We start from the raw sequence: 21,952 nt of genomic DNA on the forward strand, positions 1-21,952 counted from the left end.
ACAAACGTTCTGGTCCTGCTGAACTTCCAGCCTTGCGTGCACTCAGAAGGAGATGTGGAAACTATGGAGATGGGTCAGGCACGACTCTGCCTCAGGCATGGCAGAAACCTTCCAAGCAGCTCCACAGCCCTGCGGGTCACTCACTGCCTAAACCGGCCTGACCGCCGGGGCTACGACCACTCACAGCCTCAGCTTTCCACCTCATGTTTACACCACCAGATTTAGGCTTCTGGGGGCAAAGAGGAGGCAGAGGGCAGGGGCAGCAGGCACGGAATTTGAGGGTGCTGAAGCCAGACATGGTGGCTGTGGTTGAGGGCAGCAGCAGCCGTGTTAGAATCATAGAGTCATAGAATATCCTCAATTGGAAGGGACCCACAAGGAACATCGAGTCCAGCTCCTGGCTCTGCACAGGACCTCCCCAGGAATCACACCACGTGCCTGAGAGCGTTGTCCGAATGCTCCTTAAGCTCTCTTCAGGGTTGGGGCCGTGCCCACTTCCTTGGGAAGGCTGTTCCAGTGCTCAACCACCCTCTGAGTGAAGAACCTTTTCCTAATATCCAACCTAAACCTCCCCTGACACAGCTGGCAGCCTCTTATCATACACATTTCAAAACAAAAGCATGTTTGAATTTCAAGTTCCTCCTGCCTGTAGGTCTACAGAAGGAAAGGCAACTAATTTACTGGGGGCCAACTGCTCTGTAACACAGTCTGATGCTCCAGCAAGTCTTACGTTGCTCCAGGGGAGGTTCAAGTTGGACATTAGGAGGAATTTCTTCACAGAATGGGTGACTAAGACATTGGGCTGCCCAGGGAGGCGGCGGAGTCACCGTCCCTGGAGGTGTTTAAGGAAAGACTGGATGTGGCACTTGGTGCCATGGTCTGGTTGACACGGTAGTGTTGGGTCACAGGTTGGACTCGATGATCTCAAGAGGTCTTTCCCAACCCAACTGATTCTGTAACGAGGAGGAGGAGGAGGAAGAAGAGAAGAAGGAGAAGGACTCCGAGGTGCACCCACACAGACTCGCCACCTCCCCGACTCCTGCCCCTCACTGCGTCGACGGCTGGCCTCCGCGCCGCCCGCCCGCCTCGCGTAAGCGCGGGTCGCGGATTTGGCTCTGCCGGCCGTCCGTGGGGGCGGGCCCCTTCGAAGGGGGGCCCGCCGGCAATCCGCGCGCCGGTGGGACGTCCCGGGGGGGGGGTTCCGCCGCGCTTGAGGGGGGAGCCGCGCCAGGCCGCGGTGGGGGGCCGGCCCGGGGCGTGAAGGGAGGGAGCGAGAGCGGGGCCGGAGCGGGGCCGGAGGAGCCGCGCTGAGGCAGGGCAAGCCCCGCCGGCGTCCGCCGCTTCCCCCGCCCTCGCCCCCAGCGCGTTTCTCGTCAGGGAACGGCTCTCCTCCCCGCCGGAAGCCCCCGTCCCCTCCCGCCGGCCCATCAGGAAGAAGTCCCCCACCGACCGCCCCTAAGCGCGCCGCCGTCCCCCACCGCCCGCATGTCCCTGGGCCGGCGCCCTGGCCCGCCTGGCCGCCCAACCTGCGGAAACCCCGCCGCAAGCTGGCCGCGTTCAGCGGCCTTCTGCGGCGTGAGGGGCCCTCGGGCTGGGCCGCCGGGGCACCGGGGGCGGTGGCGAAACGGCGGCCCGCGGGGGGCAGGGCGCATCCCGCCGGGAACACCAGCCGGGGAAACGGGCGCCGTTGGCCCGGCGCGGGCGGACCCGCGGGCCTGGAGTAGAAAGGCCGCGCCGCAACTCGCTGACGGAGGAGGAGGACGGCAGCCAGGAGTTCGCCACCCGCAGCCGCTTCCTCTACTATCTTTTCAGCCTGGGCACGGAGCTGGGCAACGAGCTCTTCTACATCCTCTTCTTCCCCTTCTGCATCTGGAACCTGGACGCCTGGCTGGGCCGGAGGCTCATCATCATCTGGGTGTGGGTGATGTACCTGGGGCAGTGCACCAAGGATGTGATCCGCTGGCCGCGTCCCGCCTCGCCGCCCGTGGTGAAGCTGGAGGTGTTCTACAACTCGGAGTACAGCATGCCCTCCACCCACGCCATGTCGGGCACCGCCATCCCCCTGGCGCTGCTGCTGCTCAGCTACGGCCGCTGGCAGGTAAAGCTCGCACCTCCGCGTCCTCAGCCGTGCGCTCTCCGGCCCCGGGCTGTGAGGATGCGACAGTCCTGATTTATTTTGGGAGGGCAGGTGGCTGAGTTTGTTCGGGAAAAATGTGAAATTTGTGCCTTTCCCCCTCACCCCTTTATTTATTTTTTTTTTCTGCGATCTAAGCGAGTGCTCAGGTAACAAGAACTGTTTTAGTAATTCTGTCCTGTTGAATGGAAGTCCTGCCGGCTTTGTGGATTAGCTCAGCAGGCACGAAAAGTCTGCGGTAACAATCTGCATTTTGTTCTTGTGAGGGTTTTTTCCAACTTGTCCCTTCTTCGCGCGAAGTTTGGATAGGCATCTGATGTTTTTACAGGCATTTGGTTTTACAGAGTGAGAATTTGGTGGAGAGCCAGCAAGTAAAGCACTTTTTGCTGATCGTTCCTTAGCACGAGTCACTTTGTAGCTTCAGTCAGTCTGTAGCTTTAGCTTTCCTTTAACGATTTTAGTTTCATTAACGACAAACTGTAAATGATTATTTCTGGGTTTTGTACTTTCAGGCGATCTTACAACCTATCAGTGTGCTCTTAATTAGCAGGAATTGATAATCTCTGATCTTTTCAGCACCTTCATTCAGCAGAATCTCTAAGATCTGCCTGTGGCACTTTGGGTCAATAGATGAAGTTAAAATAACACTGTTGATCATCTGGTTTACGCAAGCAGTGGCATGTGCTTCGGCACTTGCTGTTAGAAGTACGGCAACAGCAGCGACTCCAAGGGAAGCACATCACGTATCCAGCTTTAAATCACTGCACCGGTGTCAGTAGTAACTGAGGGATAAGGCTTTCCCAGGCAGCAAATGTCCAGTGTAGAGTTTTGAGGACTGTGTGTGTAATGTTGAAGAAGTTATGCAATAATTCGAGTCTTAAGTTGTTAATGTTTACAAATCCTTATTATAATACCTGCCTGGTTTAAGTGGGATGTAATCTCGGCAGAGAGAACTAACGTCTCGTTCTAAGCTTTAGGCAGGGGCTGAACTCTTGTCTTCCCAGTCACTGATAACAATCACCAGTTGTCGGCTGTCACAGGCTGACACTCTGTGGCTCTATCTCAGCGTCTAGAATGGGTGGCTGAAAGGAAAGAGATAGTTAAAGGTTAGAGATTGTATTTGGCCTCTCTTTAACCAAAGCTTACGTATCTGTTTTCTGCAACGTGATAAAATGTGCCCAAAAGAAAGCTATTAGGGATTGATATTCTGTGCTAGGAAAATGTGAAGTCTCACTCTGCTAGAGTTGTGCAGGGATAGTAATATATAATATATATATGATATATAAATAATAGTCATGTTTTACTGGTGTTGAAATAAATGATTTTCCCTGAGATTGTTAATCTCAAAGTTGTTTTGATCATGTTTTGTCATGATCAATGTTTGATCATTTGAATATTTGATTACTACTTGTTGGGTGTGTAGGGCTGATGTCAGTTGGAAGAGCGAACTGGATTTCTCTTTCTTTGCATGTGGGAAAGCTCATTTAGCAGCAGCAGTCGATCAGCTTTGCAGAGACTGATGTCATGTGTGCAGAGGAGAGCCCGTCCCGAGTGCTTTTACAGAACCAGCACAGGGACAGTGTGTGAAATGTGTTTTTGCCAATGAACCAAGTTCGATCTTTGGTTTGCCAGCCCTGTGACTGCAGTCTGTGAAACACTGTGCTAATTGACTGAACATATATATAATGAATGCATATTAAGAAATCATAAACATTCAGCCTTGTTACTTGTCCAGAACTGTGCTTAGGAAATGAGGAAACAAAGTGTTTGAGTCTTAATTTTAATTCCTTTTTTTCTGTGAAATGGGTATGAATAACAGACCTTGAAGCTTCTACCATTTCAAAATATTCATGTAAAAAAAATCTCTTCTGATTTTTAAATTTTCTCCAAATATTAATCAGAAGTTAACCTATGACGTGTCAAGAATCTCTTGATTCACCTCTGGAGTTAAGCTTTCATCTAATGCTTCTTCTGTTCTTCATATTTTACTGGTGTTGAAAGGGAGTAGAATCTATGTGACATCTTTTTGTCATGCTTTTCTGGAAATAGATGGTGTCAAAAAAGACTGATCTTAGAACTTCTTGGAAAGCTATTAATAATAAATGATTTTTATTTAATTATAAAAATTTAACAGTAGATACAGATGGTTAGATTTAAACTTTTTGGCAAATGTTGGGGTACAGTCTTTTTGTATATATTCAGTGTGAAGAAGCATTACACATACCCTGATGGTGACCAGTCCACATCTTGGGACTGTTGGTTGAGAAAATCACAGTGGAGTGAGGCTGAGTGTGAATTGAAGCAGATACAAGTGTGACTTTCTGCAGGGACTTTATTCTGCAATACAAGTGACTTTGAGTTTGTCACTTTGAAGTTTATACTCAACCAAAGAAAGCTGCTCGTGCTCTAGAAGATGTTATTCCAGTGAGAAGGGAATCTCTTTCCTGTATAGCTTATTTGGAGTTTGCTTTCAGTGAGCTATGACTTCCTACTATTGTGTGATAGTTCTTTTCTATCAAAGACAATCTATTTGAGTCTTTTCCTTGAATAACAGAGAATAGAGCAAATCAGCTGTTATTTTTCTACATATGACCCAGATTGTCCATTTAAAATCATGTTTTGATTGCAGTAGGGTTTTTTTAACCTGTTGAATTTGTGCTTTCCATGTTTTCAGTGACTATAAGTAATGCTGTTACAATTATTTTCCTTTCACATGGTGTTCAAAAGTACTTTTGACTATATACAGTAAGAGTGAAAGAGTTGCTATAAATGCAATTGCTCAAGTAAAATATTTTCAGAGATGATGTATTTCAAAGATGGTTTGGGCATCGGGAATATTCAATGAAACTTTCAGAGAGAAACAAGTTATATATTGACATAACTTTCATAATGTCTGACTGTTCTGTCCATTGTGGAATAGAATTTTTCAGTTTCTATTATGAGAGCTTACCTGAAGCTTTTGATTCTACTTACATAATCCCTATTTGTTTATTTAATATGCTACATTTCAGCAGGGAAAAACCACTTGTTTCAAAGATATTTCAGTACCCTCGAAATATAAAGCTCATGCTAAAGACTCACAAGAGTTTAGGAATGTTACAGATGCTGATTCTTTTTTTTCCTGTCTTTGATGTTCTGATGCCTTGAAAGAGGAGGACAAACACTTAAAAGGCAGTGGGATTATAATTCTTAATATGATGTAGGAAAAAGTAACCTTTATCACTTTGAGGAAAACCTGCTTTCTTTGAAATATTGACAGTTTGAGCCAGGCTGGCTTATCATGTCCTGAATGGGGAGGAAGAAAGAGTGTGAACTGCTAATTATCTACAAAATCTCCAAAGACTCAGGCTGAGACTACTAGAAAAAGTATTTTTTATATTTTGTTTGATTACATTGAACCACTAATTTCTAACAGATATAAACTCACATTTTATTAGAAATGGTGCTTGAGTTGGGATGGCACCTGAATGTGCCATAACCCTGCTGGCTTATTTTGAGGAGGACAAAAAAAATAGCATCCAGAGAGACAGAAAACACAGTTTTCTGCCATTGTTCCTCCAGGATGCAGCCTGGCTCTGGCAGTAGCTGTCTGCATTAGGAAGTGATGGGTTTGCACTCCTTCCTGAGCTCTGCATTAATGAGCTGAGTCAGGAACTGCTGACTCTCACTGCAGGCCGCTGAGCAAACTTGGCTCAGTCGATGTTCAGCAGGAGCCCAGAGCCTGGGTTGATGAGTAGCAGTTCCTCTGTAACTAAAAGAACCAACGTTCTTAGAAGGGCTTCCCCTCTGAGGCAGTTGATGGTGCTGAATATGACAACACTGCCCTCCCTGTGTACGTGTCTGCCTGTGTTTGATATGCAAAGCCTCTCATCAGTGACTGTCTTTCCACCCTGCTGGTGCTAATGGTGACCTGGATAAACACCACTGCTAAACCCACAGCAGATGCATTTATTCTGCAGTGGTTTCTCTGATGTATTTTTCAGTTTTCAGTTAATTGGTGCTCTGTTGACTCTGTGGCACAAATTGTGTAAAACTGTCACGTGGTACCACATCAAACTCCCTCCCTTCCAGAAATCTTTTGGCTGCACCAAGACTTTTATCAAGGCTGATGAATCTAATCAAATGAGATGGGTTTGACAGGATCTGTATTGGGATTTCTGGGAGATCTGATCACTCTCTGATTCTGATTGACCACTACTGAATGTTACCTCTAGAATTGTCTTCCTGCTCTTTCATTTCAAAAGGCTAAATTCCCACAGGAACAGGGAATAATTGATTATTGGGGGTGAATGAATAGTCTAATCACAACATTGCTACAGCGAGAATTTTACAGAAAGGGGCAAATCCTAGTTTTAAGTGTCTGTCCTTGTGGAAAGGCTTTCATTATTAGTAAGATTAATGTAGTCATAAACTGCAAGCTACACACAGGAAGCTGTCTCTTATGTACAAAATCTGTGTGTGAGAGCAAGTACAGACTGCTCACAGAAGGGGACACCTCACCTCTGGGATGAGCCCAAATGGAGTTTTGGCTGAAATACTAAAATGTTTGGAAGAAACTTTGGCAAAGAGATGTGTGCTTGTTAAATTGTTTTTCTATACACATGTTTCTTAAACAGTCAATACTTCTGACATGAGAAGCACAACTGAAGGGATGATCTGAAAACACAGAATTACCCCCACAATCAAGAACACTTGAGAAAGAGAGATTGGAACTTGGAGGGTCTCAACACTGGCCTTGTCTCTTGTATTTGAAATGTGAGGTCTTCTTTTGTGGGCCATATTAATGCCTGTAGTTGGTAAAGGAAGCTGAAAAAAGTTGTGTGGCCTGTTTGATTTAGGTATTCTTAAAAGTTTGAAAAGAGCACAGCCAGTTCTTAGAAATCTCACTGGGGAATCTGTGCCAGAGGAATACAGCAGCCTGTCCTATTAAACCCTGTTGATTGGCATTAAATATATTTTTCAGCTTTGCCTAAGCAAATCTTTAATTACTGTAAAGGATCTTTAGGGGAAATATGTAAAAACAAATGTTGCAAGGTTGGATACAGAGTTTTTGATGAAAAAGGATTCAAAGGAAATAGTTCTCAAGCGGTTTCTTTTTTCTTGGTGGATTGTACACATGTAAAGCACTCCTTGTTCTTTCCAATGGGATTTGTTGTTTAAGCCTGAGAAAACACTTTGCAAAAAAACTATAGTTTTAGGTGTAGGGGCATAAACAGAGCAAGCCATAAGATTCTTGCTGGCTGTGTTCAGAGAAGGGTTATTTTTAATGACTGCAAGGAAAAGAAGTAACAGGCTAATTCCTATTGCTGCTCCTTAATTTCTTTTCAGATTATGTGTGGCAGAAAATTAAATATTTTAACTCCCTGTAGGACTGGCATTGAAAACCTTACCTTGGAATTTAAAGAAGTAGTTCTTGTAGTGACATATAACACTGAGGTCTTCATGCCTTTTGGTATTAAGGTTGGTCAGTGGAAGAAAGAAGGAAATTATTGATAAATGCAGCTTAACCAGTAGTGTTTACCACTTGGCCCATTTTGAAAAAAAGTCTTTGTTTATTTTTCTTAAAATTACTGATAAGTGATCTTTCTAACAGTCCTCTTCTCCCTTTTCTTCTCCTCTTGCACAAAACCATTTTTATGCTGTGCTTTTTGTACTCCTCTGTCCAACCAGGGTCTCGGAGTCATTCCCATAAACTCTGATCATGGCTTTTCATATGATCGTTGCCAGTGCACGGCCCAAATACCTTATTGAAAGCCTGGTGCTGCAAGTGCTGCTTTGATTCTTTCCATGGACTCTGGCCCAAAATAATTGTCTCAAACTCAAGTTGAACTTCTGAGTTATGATACGATTAAAAAAGATCATTGAGTAATAATGTAGGACCCTGAAAATATTAGAAAATTATTTTGGAATCCTTTGTAGGTGCTGGAAACTTCTCCAGTGTGGAATGTGCTTTAAAAAAGTAAAGAAATGAGCATCTAGAGTGTCTTTTTAATAATGTTTCATTATGAAAGAAGAAATTTTCTGACCTAGGTCAAAGCTTTTGGGACAGATTGTTTCCTTACGAGCATTTTTAAACAATAGTTATGTTATTAAGACTCTTGGCAAAAAGTCAGATTAAGGGGAGGGAGGAGGATGGGGAAAGGTTTTGTGAGGAATCCAGTCAGAAGCTTGCAAGCCCGTTTTGGAGGATGTAATGGAATTTTCTATTGGACGGGAATTTTTTGTTAAAAACATAGGGCATAAAATTCTCAAAGACTTCCTGGGAACAGTTTTACTGCTGTTTTCTAAATCCGATGAATTTAATTCAGTTTCTTTGAAACAAGATTCTGGATATGAGTTGAGGTCTGAGAAATGATGAGTAGTTTATTCAGTCAGTTTTATTCCTAGCTTTACCTTAATGTGTGAAGTGAAGAAATCAATGTGTGTTTTTTTTAATTTTAAATAACATGCTTGTTTTTTGGAGGTTTTTTTATTTAGACAAAAGAAAGCAGTGTGCAGTTCAAAAAATATCCCTCATACTCAGAATTGTTGAGGTGGCACGATGGCTATGGAGGCATAATGGGTTTTTGAGGATATATTTAAGATGGTCTTAGTTGAGGACAAGGAGACAGGGTTTGAGGTGTTTGTGTCCAAACTGAGCTGTTCCTGAATGTCAGACTGACAGCAACACTGAGTGCGGTCAAGAACGATGATATGACAATTTTTTTATCCAAAAGAACAAGCTGAGAGAATGAAACCTGGTTTTTATGTTTACCTCTCCCAGCTGTGATCTCTGACAACCTTTCAGGCCATCACCTGAAAGGACATTTGGTGCCAGTCTGCCTTCTGATGCCTAAATCAGTAAAACCAGCAGTGAACTGGGGAAGGGGGCAGAAGTGCAGCTGTGCTTTGGCCCTCTGTAGGTCTGATTTGATGTGCCAGGACCCTTGGGAATAAAACTGCTGGAATTCAGCCATTCATGCTTTAATATCTCTCATTTGTCTAGAGCCTGTCAGCGTGTCTACATACAACTATACAGAGAAGATCTAAATGTTTATAGCTCAGAGGTAATTGATAGCTGTTAATTTTCGAATTCATGAATGCAGTATTTTCCAAAATAAGAGACCCAAGTCAACATAGCAAAATAAAAAAGTGCTTATGGCTTTCTTCCATGAACACTTGAGATAAACTTATATTAAAATTGTCGCCATGGTCTTTCATAAAATGTGCCTATTTTAAGTAAAAAACATAGTAAAAGCTGCTTGTTTCATTTTTTTTTCTTTGAAGATTCAGTTGTGATTAGGAGATAAGTTTTGTGAAATACAGTATTATAAAGAAAACCAAATATTAATACTCTTAAAGCACTATATTAACAGCAAATATTTGTTATTTGGGGGTATTTTGCAGGCCTAGACAGTGGGAGGTTACAGATACACAGCCATGGTATATACCACTATATGTGCAAAATACAGGCTGTCATTTTCTAGATGAAACAACATTTAGGAAATACTTGCTGGTACCTCAATATTGCATTATTTTCAGACAGCAATTTAGAAGTACATTTATGGCATCAGTTTTTTTGTAAGGATCAAGGTGATGTCCTCTGTTGATGGTATGACTTGGCATTGCTGCTGAGCACTCTGCTGTGTGGGAGTGTTAATACTCTCCTCTAGTCACCTTGTGCACTTAGCCCTACATGTGAGGAGAAAATACCTGTTTGTTTTACCACCCCAAGGCAGAGTTTAAGCAGGTGCTACCAGTCTGGTGTCCTGGGAATTCTTGAACCCAGTGCCTGCCTTTACGAGGTATAATGAAATAGGCCAAGGAGGAGGCAGAGTGTTGTGCTTTATTTGTGATCAGTACTTAAAGGGCACCTGTAAGAAATTTGGGAGCCAACTTTTTAGGGCCTGTTGTGATAGGAGAAGGGGTGATGTTTTTAAACTAAAGGAGGGTCAGTTTAGATTAGATAAAAAAAAAAGAACTTTTTTAGAGCATGGTGAAATGCTGGCACAGGTTGCCCAGAGAGGTGGTGGATGCCCCATCCCTGGAAACACTCAAGGCCAGGTTGGATGGGGCTCTGAGCAACCTGATCTAGTTGAGGATGTCCCTGCCCATGGCAGGGGGATTGGACTAGATGGTCTTTAAAGGTCCCTTCCAACCTAAATTCTGCTATGTTTTACTACTGAGGAACTAAGCTGGCCCATATTTTCAGATGATTTAAAGGGTATTTATTCAGAATTAGAGTGAGATATGACAGAGACAAATACTCTTTCCAAAATATTCTTCAAAGTTGGAGTTTCTGACAGTTTCCTTCTTCCCAAACACCCCTCCCTTGAGATTTCTTAACTGAGAGCAAGCATTTATTTTTTCATTTTCAGAATCCTTTCCCTGCTGTTTACAATGACCTGCTCAGGACTCTTAAAACAAGACTCCTCACCTAACTTTTTCCTTCATACTCCTTGTTCTCCGGATCTTGCTGTTAAAGCTGCTCTGACCTCTTCCCTCCCACAATCCCAGTTTCTTACCCACGGGATCATTAACTGCTGTAGCCCTGCTGAGCCTGGCACTGCATTGGGCTTCCTGCTAAAGCTCCAGCTTCTGTTTCTGTCAGGTATTTCAGAAACAGGACAAGTCTATATTTATTAAAGAAAATCCTTACCCCTGATTGGACCCTGAAAGCACCAAAGATGTGTGCCAGGAAACAAGGATGGCCACGTGGTATCAAGGGATGGGCAACTCAGAGCTCCTCTTCATGGGACATAGTGTATAGCTATCCCTGCATATACAGCATTCCTGCTTTGGGAGCCCTCTGGGAGGGAGGTTGTGTGGCTTGACTGTCCTCCTGGCACAGGCAGCATTCCTTCTTCCCTGAGGTCAGTGGCAAGGAAGGGAGAAGGATCATGAGGAAGAGCGATGGGGCTGCACTTGTTGGTACAGGGTTGGTTTCTGTGGGTGCCGTAACAACGTCGGCATCTGATAACCCTGCAATCCTGCCTGGTTTGCCCGTTATTAGCACACTTCTGAAAGGCAGGAAACTGGATTTGTTCCTTCATCATTTCAGCTAGAAATGAGTCACAAGTTTGTAATCTTGTTGAGGTCCAATTTGTAGATGAACGTAGTAAAAACAAAGGCAGATATTGATACAGGAATTAGTTTAGCCTGGATGTAACACAACTGTGACCTGGGCATTTAGAATTTGTTTTAATGTGAAATCTTTATGTGAAATCTAAGCTTAGTGATATGCTGTCAGTTTGAGAAAATTATTTTAGGTTTGTCATGCTAACTTGGTTCTGGAGCTGAGAATTCAAACAACACTGGAATAATGCAGAAGACTGATAATCTTCTCTCAAACCTTTCACTGAAGGACTGATTTAGGAACTTGTCAGTCAGTTCAGTGGCCTTCACAAAGGGCACAGGACTTTCTCCAGTAATGTTAAAGATACTTTCTCTAATTTGTTGTGTATTCTACCCTTCAGGTTACCCATAAAAGGGACAAGGGAAAGGGCAAGAAAACTGCCTGTAATTCTTAGATTTTATCCCTAAGTTTGAGCACATCTAGACTGCCTGTTTATATTGAAAATGATTTATCACAGGAAGTGAAGCAATTTTGGAAACATGCCATTTTGTCTCGTGACTGCTTCTTTTAAAGAACTAATGATTATTTTTAATACAGAAAAAAAGGAAGCTGTATCCTGTCTTGTACAACATTTTGCAATATGTTGGTGGAGAAGGTGTAATATGTTAATATAGCATAGTTTTATCCAAAACCTAAGAAAGTTAAGGAACTAAGTTTCTACTTGTGTTGGCATGTGCTCATTAAAGCAAAGTGTTTCATTTCTTCCTGGTAAACAGTCCTTATTAATAAAAAAAATCTATGAGAAGATGGAAATAATTGCAAATAATTATTTGATGTTTTTTGTTTAACAAATGTGGACTGTGAGAGGAAATTTATATGGGTTTGGAGAGAACAAAAGAGATTACTGTTTTAGGAGTTTCATACTGATGCCCAGACGTGGACTCAGGGATTGCAGAAGCTCTAAAATAAAGGACTGAGGAAGGATTGAATTTATTTGTAATTTTATGATGAGTTCCTCCTTTTCAGGGAGAAAACGTGAAGCCACTGGGGTTCTGTCTGGATAATTGCTAAGAACACTAGTATGTGATGTAGCTGCTTCACTCAGTGTAAAACTGTTACACAGTTTATAGCACACACTTGTCTCTGCCCAGGTGGCCAGTTTAGGGTGTCTCAGCATGGCAAGACAACTGCTACAGAGATGGATACATTTCTGAGTGCTTTGAAAAGGTATGACCCGAGCACTGAAATTCATATTTTCTGAATGCAAAGGAAGACAAGGGAGAATTTGAAAGCTTGACTTAACATTTTGAGTTTATGAAAAGCTGCTCTAATAGGCTTGAGGGAAAGGAAAGGGCAAGGAAAAGGGGAAGCATAAGTGGCATTAATTGGAATTAATTATAGAATTCTCATAGAGTGATTTTTTTTTTTAATTTATTTTTTTTCCAAATTCTAATACGGTTTCTCCATTTTTATTCCCTACCAGTATCCTTTTATGTTTGGACTGATCCTTGCACTCTGCTGGTGTTCCTTGGTTTGCTGTAGTCGAATTTATATGGGAATGCATTCAATTTTGGTAAGAAAATAATCCTACTAAGCTTCTGTTTTAATGCTGTTCTGATTTCATAAACTACCATCACATTGAAGGTTTTACAGTGCAATAATTGTATATAGATGTATTTTTTTGAATGTCCTACCGTACAGGAACAGAATACTTGCATTTCTTCAGCACAGAAATTGATACAATAGCTAAAAGTGAATATCATGGTTAATTTATACTTGTCTTTTATTAACTCAGTCTGCAGTTGAAACTTAACAGCTATTTAATATCAGGGTTTAGTGCAGAAATTGATGACTACTCTGAAGTGTAGACTAAATTTTCCTCTACAGAGTAGAAATAATTTTGCAGAATGAGAAAGTGGTTCTTAATGTTCACTTGGGTTCCATCTCAGCCTCTCAAAGCACATTCATTTCAGAGCACCACACTACCTGCTGGGGTTTCACTTCCCAGTGTTTCTAGAACCAAATAACAAAGTTGTCATCTTTGAAAAACAAACTCATTTTTTAAACAGGGTTAAACCCCCCCCCCAAACTGAAACACAAATGTATGCAATGTAAAAATGGGAAAACAAGAATACTACAAAGGGGTAACTGGAATGCAAGACTGCTAATGAGGATGGTTTTTGAGGATCATGTGCTAGAAGGGGAAAAGCTAACAGACAGAAAAGAGTAAGCCTGGTAGGGAGTAGAAAAGCTGCTAGATGAACACACTGTAAAGGGAGCATGTGAAAATAAGGCAGCTCAGAAAAACTGAATGGCATTTTTGCATCACTAATAAGGAGGCTTCCCAAATTAGAACCACTTGTGTGGAGGATGATGTGGTAGACTGATAGTTCAACTGACACATAATGTCTTGGAACAAAGTAGTGCAACAAATAGTGACCAGACTGGGTTATTTGGCAGTTTCACACCTGAATCCTCTGCAGTGTTTGAGGGAATACAGTTCACCACGTGTTGCCTGCAAGAAACATCAACCATGGTGCCTGAGTTTGGGGGGAATAGGATGGCAAATAGAGCAGACAGTTGTGGTTGCTTCAGAACTGAGCAAGTCTGATGTTCATATCAGTCAATTGTATTAGAGCTTTTAGCAAGCATTCAGTTAGTGGAAGTGAAAAAAATGATCCATTGAAGAGGGAGCACTACAAACCCTGCTGATCCAAGTCCCACCTCCTGGCTGATATGGAAGAATTGCTAAGCATGAGAATGAAGGGGATCCACTTTCTAGTTTTAGGCTTAGTGTAGTGTTTGTTCTTCATTAACAACTAAAGGTGACAAAAGTTGCAGATAATTCCACGCAACTGAGTGATTAATCAACAGTAACTGAATTTTAACACTAAATTAAAAAATAGAGTAGTCTTTTAACTAAGAAAAGACTTTTTAAAATCAGTAATAAAACTGAAAATCAAGTATGAAGCCATGGAAGTTACCTCTTCCTCTCTTTTAATAGCTGGAATCAGTTCTCTATTCTTGCCCCACTGTTAATTTTGAAGCTGGAGTGGAAAGTTGAAGCTGCAGTGCCTGGCTGCAGTGGTCCTCAACTGCCAGCATGCCTGTGTGTTGGCACCCAAGCACTGAGATCCACTGTTGAGCTGTTTCAGCAAACTTAAGTTGGCAGAATGTATTTAGCTGGACTGGATTTGTGCTGGCTGTAGGTTGGAATGCCCTGACCCTGGACAAGGACCATTGTTGCCAGCAGACAGAATCCTATAAGAATAACTGAATGGTTTGGGTTGGAAGGGGCCTTTCAAGGCCATCTAGTCCAACCATTCCTGCAGTGAGCAAGGCCATCTTTAACTAGCCCAGGTTGCTTAGAGCCTTGTCCAACCTGACCTTGAATGTTTCCAGCCATGGGGCATCCACCACCTCTCTGGGCAACTTGTGCCAGTGCCTCATCACCCACATTGAAAAAATGCCTCCCTTATATCTAGTCTTAGTCTATCCTCTTTTAGTTTAAAACTGTCCTGTCACAACAGGCCTTACTAAAAAGTCTAGGTCTGCAACTTTGATCATGGATCTTTTGATTGTAACTTTGTTCATGGTCTGGTCAGGATGCAGGTGACTTGTTAATAGGTGGTCAAATGCAATTCTTTACCTTATCTTTAAAAAGAAAAAAAGGGAATCCACAAGTCACTTTTAGCATTACAGCAGTCTAGGCTCGTGTTCTTGTTAATGTAATTTAAATTATTTTTTTTAATTGTTATTACACTGAAACCATGTCTTTCTCTTCAACAGGATGTTATTGCTGGGTTTCTGTATGCTATTCTTATCTTGGTTGTCTTCCATCCAGTTGTGGACCTGATTGATAACTTCAACTTGACTTACAAATATGCACCCTTAATTATCATCAGTCTCCATTTGGCCCTGGGCATCTTCTCCTTTACCCTGGACACCTGGAGCACGTCGCGAGGAGACACGGCTCAGATCCTGGGCTGCGGGGCCGGCGTGGCCTGCGGCTCTCACGTCAACCACCTAGTGGGCCTGCAGCTGGATCCTCCTCCCCACACCTTGCCGTTATCCCTGTCCTCTCTCACCGTGACTGTGTTTGGAAAAGCCATACTGCGGCTGTTGATCGGGGTGATAGTTCTGCTGTTAACAAAAGTCGCGATGAAAAAAGCCACGATCCCGCTGGCCTGTAAAATATTCCGCATCCCGCACGGCGACGTACGGAAAGCACGGCAGCGCATGGAGGTCGAGCTTCCCTATCGCTACATCACGTATGGAATGGTTGGGTTCTCCCTCATGTTTATTGTTCCTTGCCTCTTCCATTTCATTGGGCTTTCCTGATGCTGTTTGAGCACATTAAATAGGGAGAACAGAGCTAGTTGCTTTTTGGAGGTGCACTAGTTTGCTACGGGAAGGCCGGCAAGCTTGGCTTTAGCAGGGTCTTCACATTAACAGCAATAGAAAGCAGGCAAAGCATTTAGAGGGCTTTGCACATCTCTGGGGATGCTGTAGGGCCAGCAGTCAAGTATCAGTCCAGGAGAGGTGCTGAACTCTGTAAATGCTGTGTCTAGACTTATTGCTGTAACAAAGTCTGTGTGTGTGTGTGATGCAGTGAATGTATCTGGGATGTCTGTCAGTCTGTACCTGTGTACACTGACACTTTAACAGGTGTGTCTGACAACTAATCAGAAGGCTCCATTCATCATCTGTTTGCCATTTCACGGTAATTTACTCAAGTTGTTGGACCATAGACTGCTAAATTTGCTTTCTTCTATTCTTTCCTGAAGTCCTGCTTCAAGATGTTTCAGCTAATAGGTATTTCTAATGGACCAAACTTGTAATGAGGTTGAATTTTTCTAAATAAACAAGGAGAAGCCTTTTTCTTTAGCCCCCTCTACAGAGTAAAATGTCTCTATTAGCATTGGTAGATATCACTAGAGTATACATAATTCAGGTACTGTATTTTATGGTTTAATAACTGTGCCTTTCTGTTGCTAAATTAAGAAATGCCATATATACTGTGATGTAAAAATGCCTAATTTTTATTTAAAATCTTACATAATTAGGCAGATATTTTGAAATGTTAGATTGTCCATGTTGCTGAAATGGTTCAAGTTAACCGGAATATTCAGTTTTGCCTGATCAAAATTGAGTAATGAAATAGCCCAAAAATTGTGTCTGTGAGCTCAAGATGTTGTAAATGAACAATAATCCCTTTTGTAAGTATTTTTAATGTGTATTGTAAGTTACTGGAAGAGGATATATTTTTCTGGAGATTGTTTATACAGTGGACAGATATTCAAAATTAATTATTTAAATGTATAAACAATAAAAACACCCCATTCTGCAAAGAAATGGGCTTCACTTATTATTCCAAACTAATGTAGAAGGACCACTGCTTTTAGGTATTTGGTTAGAAAATATAATCCTTATTCTAGAAAATATATGTATTTTTATGCATTAACATACTATATTTAAAGGTGATAGTCACTTTTACCCAGTTTAGATAGCTATAAGACAATGTAAAGATCAAATTAAATTTTTAATCATTCTGATTGACAGATTGTGAGCAGTCAAGACAGTATGGTCAATGCATGAACTGTTTGTGCATATCTAAATTTGACAGCTTTTCATGGTCCTTTTCCCAGTGATGAGTAGGATATGACCCTTCAGCTGTAATTTCATGTGCCTCTTTCTGTTTCATTTTGTCTTGTTCATGTGTTGCCCGATCTGTTCTTTCCATGTCAGGACCTGTTATTCCAGGAAGCGCTGTCTTAGTGACAGGCACAAATGACTTAGTTTTGTATTGTACCTTTCTTTTTTCAGGAAAAGCATCATTTGGTTGGGAAATACAGTGATTAGATAGAATGCAAAGCTTACATTTTTTGGTAAACATTATTTGCAATTGGAAAGGGTTTGTTTTGTTGTTGGTCTTGTTTTTTTTTTTGTATTGGAGATCATATCTCCAAACTGTTACTGTGTAGATTTACGAAATCAACTTCACTTCCTTTGGAGCAGAGGAGGTTACGGTACACTGGCACCAGATGATGTGAAAAATAACCTTTCTGATGCATTTCTCCAGTGCATCCCGAATGCACCACTATGAATGTATCCAAACTGAGGAATTCACAGCTGAGGGGGTGTTGAACAACTTGTGTCGCTGAAAAGACCTTACCCAGCAGAAAATGGTTCCCTTGTTTCTGTGCATATTTCTGCATTTGATTTTTTTTTCTCTCTCTTTCCCTTTTACAGTTCAATGCTGAATGTGCAGTAAAGGGTAAATTGGTTTCTGAGGTTTTGAGGGTGGGATTTCCACTGGTTTGGCTTTGCACACCAAGATAGCCATTAAATAAATAGCTGGGGGAATGTACACAAAATGCCTTATGCTTAAAGCCCTGAGAAAGTGCTGTAGTTTCAATTATATTAAATTAGTCTGAGGACTGGTGAAAATAATAGGATAGCTTTCTCTGAAGTTTAGGGCATATTCTCCTTAAATATCCTAGCTTTACAGTTTATAGCAAAAAATGTTTAAATTCTAGCACAGAAAAGTGAGCAAAACTAATTTTTAAGGTACATATTGGACTTCTAGACACTTCAAGTTTACAGCATACAGAGTGTAGCTCAAGCTGTCTTTTCTAGCTGTTCTTGCTCTCTTGTAGTTTTAATGGAACATGAAGTGTACTGTGGAGGATATAGAAGGGGTGGAAAAGATCACACACAGGTAGAGCTTTCAACAGGCTAAGGAAAATTGCACTGTAGCTTATTCTACTGTTACTCATGAATATATATTTTATATTTTTATACATTACACTGAGTAACTTCAAAATGTCATGTTCCATGTACCACAGTCTAGTCCCCAGGAAATGTACAGCAGAGTGTTTATGCAGCACCTTCACAACTCTGTCTCTTCAGACTGCAACTACTTCACTGAAGTTTACATGAGAAAAAGTTTTACTGTTCTATTTTTATGTTTTATAAGGGGTTAGGCTCAAGAGGGCAGTTTAGCACAAATGTCATGCAATGCAAATACTGTTAGAGAATAAAGAATCACAGAAATGCAAACACTTAAAAATCCAACGTAAATGTTTGTATTGTAGCATAATTTTGTTTACTGATAAGCTGAGATTCCTTGGAATTGGACATAACAAAGCAGCAGGTAAAACAAAGCAGCACTTTTTGCCCTAACCTCTTCCTAGAGTTGAACACGAAAAATGTTTCTAGTATGAGCATCAGCTGGTACCAAATGGTTTATAAATAAATTTAACATAGCTTTAAAGGGTAGTTAGATGTCTTTACAGAAGGACAATATGCTTGAAACCCTTCATGAACCAGTGCAAAAGCATATTCCATGTCACTGCTAGGGAATTCCCTCTGTTCCAGGCTATATAGTCCTAAGGAGAGAAATTCTACTTTATAGAAGCAGATAAAAACACACATTTATTACAAAAAGCTGCGAGTTAAATTCATCTTATTTAATTACCGTATGAAATAAAACTTAATACCAACAGGCAGGTAGAGAGTGATTTGGCACAAAAGTCTGTTTTCCAAGAGGCTGAAGGGACTCAAATTAGTCTTAGATTGCCATAAATAAAGGAGCAGGATTTTTTTCCTGACCTGGCCCTCAGTCAGCACTGAGCATTGCATCCTGGGTGAGTTTTAGAATCTATTATTTTGAAAAAAGCTTCATGTTTATGAAAAAGTGATTACTTTTGCCTCCCATACCACGAGCTGGGGTTGATTGAAGCATCCTTCTCCTGTGTGATCTCCTGTGAAGCTGTTCAGTCTCTGCTCATGTTTGCCTTACCACTCACCTTGAAACTGTGGGGGAAGGTGGGAGGTGGAAAGGCTACTTAAAGGTAAATTGGCAAACCAAAGGGAGTTGTGTATTGTTTATTTGCTTGGATTTTTTGAAAGGTTATGTACAGCTTTTCTCCAAAAAAAAAACCCAACCACCATAAAGATGCATTTCTTATAAAATCCCATCTCTAAATGTGATACGTGGCTTTTGTGTTATTTTTTTCTTACCAGAACAGTGTTACATTGTCTGGATATTAGAAGCAATTATGTTTTCCTTTGCTTTTCTCTTTTTAATTACTGCTCTCAGTATTTTTTTACTCCATTTCTTGCTTATTTCCAAGGGGCTGACCAGAACTTTTGTAAGCAATTGCTACTTATGTGAAGATTGTAATTTTGAACTTGTAAATACTTAAGGGCTGTGAGTGGCTGTTAGCTGCAAAAATGCATAAAAACAAACCTTGCATGCTGTAAGTAAATACATCTGTTGTGCTAAAAGTTGTTTCTGTTTCAGTATTTGCTTTCTCAATACAAAATTGAGATTTTTGACATAGAATACAGATGATATTAAGTAATTGAGTGGTATGAAGGGGCATTGCTGTCAAACTCCTGTTAACTTTACTCAAAGTTTTGCACCTGGTTCCTTCCACATTACACTGAGAATGAACCCTGAAGGACAAGTCCATGCTCTGACCTGCCTGCAGACATCAGTGTGTGAAGTGACTTCACTTCTGAGGTGTGACAGCCTTGCTTTTGAGGTCTGGGAGATTGTTCTTGCCAGAATCACACTTAGCCCCATTTTTACAAGACTTTTAAAGGGCTTAACTTGGAAGCTGTTTCTCAGTAGCTGGAAGTGGTTGCACATTTGTAAGACTTCATTGACACTTCCCCCTGTGTACCAGAATTGTGTGACTGATGAGACCCCAGAACAACGTCAGTAGATAAAGTGATGACAGAACAATTGATTTTTTGGGGTATTGTGACTCAACTTACTGCAATTGATTCTTGGGTGGTTTTTTGGTCTAATGTAGAATGTTTGTAGGTTATACAATTTATTTCTGTATTTTACAAACAAGTTTGAGGAAACTGAAACTTTTTGCAGGAGGAAGTCTCATTGAATGGCTTCATGCCAGAACTTTATTCCAGTGGAAAGCTCAAGTGGCCTTTTTGTTTCAGAAAAAAAAAAAAAAAAACATTTTAAAATTTATTGTAAGTACCATCTTTGTCAAAATGATGGATGAATTGAGTCACTAATGCTGTTTTTCTTCTTACAATACTTCCTTAAACAAAGGCAAACAAAGCTGAATTTGGAAACAAAATATGACATTGTGTGGCAGAGAAGATAGAGCTCTTTAGGTGTTCTCTAAAAAGTGATGCTAGATTTGAAGCACATTTAACCATGCATTAGAAAAATTTCTTTGCACTCCATTCTGCACTAGAAATAATTTTCATGTTGGTAAGAGTCCACTTAAGAAGGCAAAGCAGGATGTGTACTATCAGTAACTGTTCCTGTAGAATCAAAGGAGAATAGAGGGTACATGGGATAATACTACCTTGAAGTTATTGACCAGTAAATGTAAATAAGAATTCCCATCAAGTTGGAGAATTTTATTAGTCACTAAACTTTGACTAAATTAGTCACTAAGTTTTCTTACAAGTTTATTTTTGTTAGAAAGTGTAATGAAAGACAAGGGTGATATTGCTGAGATGGAAATTAGATCTTAAGAAAACTCTAGATGTCTAAAGTATCAAAGCTGATAAAGATCAGTTCAGGAGCAAGTAACGTGAACAGTAAGAGCAGAGTCTGAGGGGGATTTTGTATTAAACTTAATGCACTTAAAACTGATGCCAAAATTTGGCCTATACTTGATTTATATGAAATCTGTAGTACAATATAGATATACATATATATAATATATTGTGTATTGGAGTTTAATTTTTTTATGTATAGATTTTTTTTTCTTGTTACTGCATTCCCTGATAAAAGGAAGTGTTGATAAAATACAAACCAGCTTTGTCTGTAAAAGGTAAGGCTGTATGTCAGTAGTATTTTGGGAAATAATGCAGTTGTAACCCAATCTCTCAACCTCTTGGAGAACTTCATTAAAAAAAAACCACACCACCAGCTTTCAGATGCAATCCCCGAGTTAGCTGAGGATCATATAATGGTTGCTGTATAATAAGTGTACAACCGATGTTTTAAACATCAGTACATTGGAACTTTTTGTTACACTATGGTTAATGATTTTGTACTCGTTGTACACTTTCTGCAGTTGTCAACTAATATTTAAACTCGTATTGACTGGTAACTGAAGTGTTTAACTTCATCTGCAATGAGTGGGTAATAAAGTACTGTTGGATTCTGTTGTGTTCTTCTGTCTTCATTCCTTCCAGTGCTCGGGGACATGTGGTTGGACACATACCACAAGTGTAAAACACTGACCACAAGAAACCTGACATTCATATTAGCATATAGCAATAATTGTTACAACAATATTGTCTTTTAAGGTGTGGGCTTTAGAGGCAAAAGTTTAAGGAAAAAATAATAAGGAAATACTGAAATGAGAAGCTTTTTTCCACTGCCTTAAAATCTGGACCGTTTAACTTGATATTTTAAAAGCCAACTCAAGCTATTGATAAAACTGTATACAAAGACTGAAGTTTTATCACTTGTTGTGTGCTGATAAATGAGTGTGGAAGCATCTCTTACCCTGACAGGAGACTTGCTCTCTAGGAAAGAGCCTGTTGTGGAGAAGAAGTAGTTTCACAAGTTGTGACACTCCTGAACTTTGGGTGTCCAGCAAATACCTGATGGCTGCCTTGGCTTGCACTGCGGGGTCAGTGTAATGAGATAGCCCAGTTCTTATTTCCTCTCAGAAAACAGCCATGCAATTTGTATCCTGAGGGGTCACGTTCCAGTAACTTCTGCTCACCTCCCAAATCTGCTCTGAAAATCAGCCAGCTGTATC

General features: G+C 41.0%; 1 protein-coding gene across 1 annotated transcript; it reads left to right on the forward strand.

Annotated features, from left to right (window-relative positions):
- The first annotated feature begins 1,485 nt into the window (after positions 1–1,485).
- SGPP1 (sphingosine-1-phosphate phosphatase 1) lies at positions 1,486–21,349 on the forward strand. The gene is given in 6 exon segments (XM_029964249.1): positions 1,486–1,503; positions 1,505–1,522; positions 1,524–1,710; positions 1,713–2,098; positions 12,673–12,762; positions 14,979–21,349. Coding segments are annotated over 6 exon segments (1,251 nt in total). The 3' UTR covers positions 15,531–21,349.
- Positions 21,350–21,952: the final 603 nt, after the last annotated feature.

This window comes from Manacus vitellinus, unplaced genomic scaffold, assembly GCF_001715985.3.
Source record: "Manacus vitellinus isolate BGI_N305 unplaced genomic scaffold, ASM171598v3 scaffold_6_pilon, whole genome shotgun sequence".
Taxonomy (NCBI): domain Eukaryota; kingdom Metazoa; phylum Chordata; class Aves; order Passeriformes; family Pipridae; genus Manacus; species Manacus vitellinus.